Here is a 4115-nt window from a genome sequence, read left to right as displayed (position 1 = left end):
ACTGCAGATACTCGGCGAGACTGACCCTTCCTTGTACCCAATTGTTCGTTTCTCAGATAGGGAGGTCAGGTGTTCATTGAGGCAATGGCTGCATTTGAAAAACTTGTGCCCCCAGCTCACAAGCAGCTTCACCCAAAAACATCTGCTGTCATTTCTGACGCAGCGCTTCACTTTTTCCTGCGGAACAGCAGCTCCTTGCTTCATGTACCATTGCTTGCTGCTCCAGGATTCCTTAGCAGAGGCCGTGTTGTCCTCATCACTGCAGAGGAAGGCACTGGAGGGCGGAAGGGTGTGTGTGGCCGGTTTACACGCCAGCAAGCAGAGGACTGGGGCTCCAAAGTCTTATAGCTTTATGCACGGATCAACCGACTACCTACTCCTAACTCTCACATTGCCAACATCAAACTAAGAAGAAGAAAAGAGAAGAGATTGGATTTATACCCCGCCCTTCACTACCCAAAGGTGTCTCAGAGCGGCTTACAAACTCCTTTCCCTTCCCCTCCCCACAACAGACACCCTTGTGAGGTAGGCGAGGCTGAGAGAACTTGACAGAAACTGCTCTTTTTCAAGAACAGCTGTGCCAGAGTTATGGCTTGCCCAAGGTCATCCAGCCAGGTGCAAGTGGAGGAGTGGGGAATCAAACCCGGTTCTCCCAGATTAGAGTCCGCGCACTTGACCACTACACCAAACTGGCTCTCTAATGGTAAGAAGGCTACAAAACTAATTCTCACAGGTCCTGATTTAACTTAGAATGTTAATCCGGCTTTATTCCTGGTGCAAAGAGAGAACTCTGGGCCACTACAAACACTCATACGCACGACGGTGGTGGAGGAGGGGGGGGCATGCAACGAGAAGAGCTGACACAGCCCACAGCGGATGCCCACCCCCCACCCCCCGCTGTTTCCAACTTCATCGTAGCCTGAGGGGCACAGGGCTGCCCACAGCATTCACTCCTCGTGGATGTTAAAGAGCTTCGCAACTTCATTGAGGTCAGCATGCTCTTCCCCGTCTTTAATGATCTGCAAGAGACAGAAAGCAAGCCATCTGAGCTCCCACTGACATTGCCACTGCCTCCCTTTCCACCAGCTGCCCCTGGGAACCTATGCCCTCCCCCGGCTTCTGCTTTATGCACTCACTGCTACGGCTAGTGTCAAGCCCCATTCTACCAACAGCCCCTCCCCCACACACACACACACAAGCAGACCTTTCGAGCAATTGGCATCCTGTTGAAGATGTTCCACAGCACGATCCCCACCACCACTTTATCCCTGAGGTAGAAAACGACTCCTTTGCCATAATCCTCTCCCTGCTGCGGCACCTGTAGGCTGTTGGGGGAGGCGGCCGAGACTTTGAGCTCCGAGGCTTCGGTCTCCGTTTCGCTCTCGGAGCGGATTCCAGTTCCTAGGGCAAGTGTTGAACACGCATGAGCTCAGTTTGGACATTGCAACGAACTCTGTTTGCAGTTCACACTTGTGAGTGGCGTGTCTGGAAGATGAGATGCCCGACAGGCAAACCGCAGTTTCTAGCTGCTTGCTAGTCTTAACTTCATTTCCCATGCTCCCAGTGCAAGTTTCCTCCCTCTCCATGCTGCAGCACCTTCCCAGAGGCACGGTACCAGCTGCAGTTACCCAAATCATCATTACTAGAAACTGTGTTTTGCAACCCACTTTAAGCCCTGGTCTTCTGATTATCGCTTGCCGATGTCCACACTTTTTCAGTTCAGACACAGAAACAACATACTTTCTCAAACCATGGGTGGATGAGCGACACACATGCATACCTTGGTATAAGTACCACACAGAACGTGCTGACATTACCTCTCACCCTAGATCATGCTGATTATCATTAACACTGCCCAAAGGTACAGTGCTGAGAAATTTTAAACCTATTCAGATGAAATGGGCTACATCCCCCAAAATCACCACTGCAAAAAGATTGCCAAGGGCCCTTCCATAGTTATGGATTAAAACCTCACCTGACTGCTCTGTCGCAGATTTTGGGGTGTCCCTTGCCGTCGCTTTAGCAAATACTCCCACAGTGGGCAAGCTGCTGTCTACAAGGCCGATAGCCTCATAGCCTACTTCAGGGCCAAGATCACTCCTAAGAACCAGCCAAAAACAGCAGAAGGCGAAAGTTCAGGAATACAGGGGGAGTTCATTCCTCTTTTGTAATTCAGACAAATGTAGGTAACTGAGCCCAAACACATTCTGTCCTAATGATGCGATTTCAGCCTCAGAGGTCATTTAACACAGGTTGCTATTTATTTATTTATTTTGGGGGGGGGGCCCACTTCAGACAATGATGAGCTGAATATGTTTGCTGATTTTGCCAAAGTTGTTCTTACTAACATTAAAAGGTAAAGGTTCCCTTGCTCGAAAGCCAGTCGAATCCGACTCTAGGGTTGCGGTGCTCATCTCCGTTTCAAAGCCGAAGAGCCAGCGCTGTCCGAAGATGTTTCCGTGGTCATGTGGCCGGCATGACTAAACACCAAGGCGCACGGAACGCACGGATCTTACTAACATCATTAAGTCCCAAAAAACTTTTTGACAGAATCAAGCGGTGCCTTGACAAAACAGACAGCATGTGTTTTAAAAGAAAACATCCACGTTTTCCTTCTAAGGGCAAACACCCCGGATGGCAAGGCACCATCCTGGAGGAGGCATTCCTCATGGAAACTGGGATGCCTCTTCTATGACGTCTGCCGTGACATACACTGACATCACCTGGCTTTGCTCGGAACCTTTCATGCATGCCAAGTTTATACCAGTAATGAAATCGATCCATAAAAGGACTTTAAACCTTGTTTGTTCTGTTCATCGAAGGGGCAAAGACTTAAGACAGGACCCCAAAAACCCACTCACTGAAAATCCTACCTTCTGGCATTAGGATGTTTACTAGCAATTCTCTAACAATTATTGTATGGCAGTGCGTGTTGTATAGCCAAGAGATCCGAGGATTGTCTGGCAGCTGAAGTTCTAACTCTCTTAGTGTAATGCACCACTAGATGGTGTCCGTCCCCCCCCCACACAAGTCTTTAGGACCATAAAGACCATGCACATCCCGTCTAAACTGTTTCAGATGGATGACCCATCCCACGTCAAACACCAGCTTTGCAGAATACATGCTACTCTTGACTGTGGTAGCCAACGCTCCGATGGCCCAGGAAGGAGCTGGTGAAAGGTGTCTGACTTGGTACTCTGGGACGGGGCTTGCTCTGGAGAGGAACAAACATGGGCCTCTTCAGTGCTCTGCGCTGTCTGCACAGGGACCATGCAAGGGCTTGCGCTAAGGCTGGCTATGGAGGGAAACGAAAACAAGTGAATCCACCTTACCAGAACATGGACTGGTGCCAATACGGCTTTGCCCCACCCGTCATATTTTCTCCTGCCAGCCTTCCGCTCACGACGGCATGATCGTGGTGCTCCACACGTCGTCTGCCCAGCTTGATGTCATAGAAGCAGGCGGCATCCCCTGCCTTAAAAGGAACCACGTGTATAACTTAACATCACATAAGGCTCCAGATATTTCTCAAACATACAATAGTATTCAATACATGAACAAAGCCGTCTTTACATTCATTTAGATGGAAAAGCACCTACAGAGTCTGGCTATATGTATCCATCATGAATAAAGGAAAATAAGGCAGTCTGGAGACATTGCTGTACAATAAGACAGTTTGGAGGCAATATTGGCTGGATAGCTCCCGTGGCTGTGCCTCTTTGGGAGTTCCTGTTTGCAGTCCTGATGAAGGAATCGAAAACTCATTGAATAATCTGGACGATGAGTTGACTGCGGCCTATTTCTTATTGTCTGTTCCAAGTTCTAAGGACTGGATCTACTTGCTGATTGCGACGTACTTTATATTGTCTATCTTAAGTCTTAAGAAGTGAATGTATTTGCTTTGCTTTATGGACATTTTAAAATCATGTTTTTCAGTCCATTGAAATTGTGCAATTTGCTTTTGGGAGTGTCAAAGAGTAAATGTTAGATATTGCTTTAGATCTCCAGCCTATCTATTGCAGGGGTCATTTCCTGCAGGAGCGCAGCTCCAGCAGTAAAGAGCCCAGGGGGCGGGCGGATGCAACAAGCCCCACCCCCTGCTCCCAGCAGCCCTC

The 4115-nt window shown here is 48.8% G+C and overlaps 1 protein-coding gene across 1 annotated transcript in view; it reads right to left on the bottom strand.

Moving 5' to 3' along the window:
- Positions 1-738: 738 nt before the first annotated feature.
- Positions 739-4115, bottom strand: part of AIFM1 (apoptosis inducing factor, mitochondria associated 1) — a 29936-nt gene continuing 26559 nt past the window's right edge. The window contains 4 exon segments of the mRNA XM_015406152.1: positions 739-1019; positions 1205-1401; positions 1976-2100; positions 3333-3475. Coding sequence (XP_015261638.1) covers positions 948-1019; positions 1205-1401; positions 1976-2100; positions 3333-3475 — 537 coding nt within the window. The 3' untranslated portion in view covers positions 739-947.

Source organism: Gekko japonicus, unplaced genomic scaffold, assembly GCF_001447785.1.
Source record: "Gekko japonicus isolate JY-2015 unplaced genomic scaffold, Gekko_japonicus_V1.1 scaffold1040, whole genome shotgun sequence".
In the NCBI taxonomy this organism is placed as follows: Eukaryota; Metazoa; Chordata; class Lepidosauria; order Squamata; family Gekkonidae; genus Gekko; species Gekko japonicus.
Note: the sequence above shows the minus strand (reverse complement) of the source record. Positions and strands in the feature narration are given on the sequence as shown.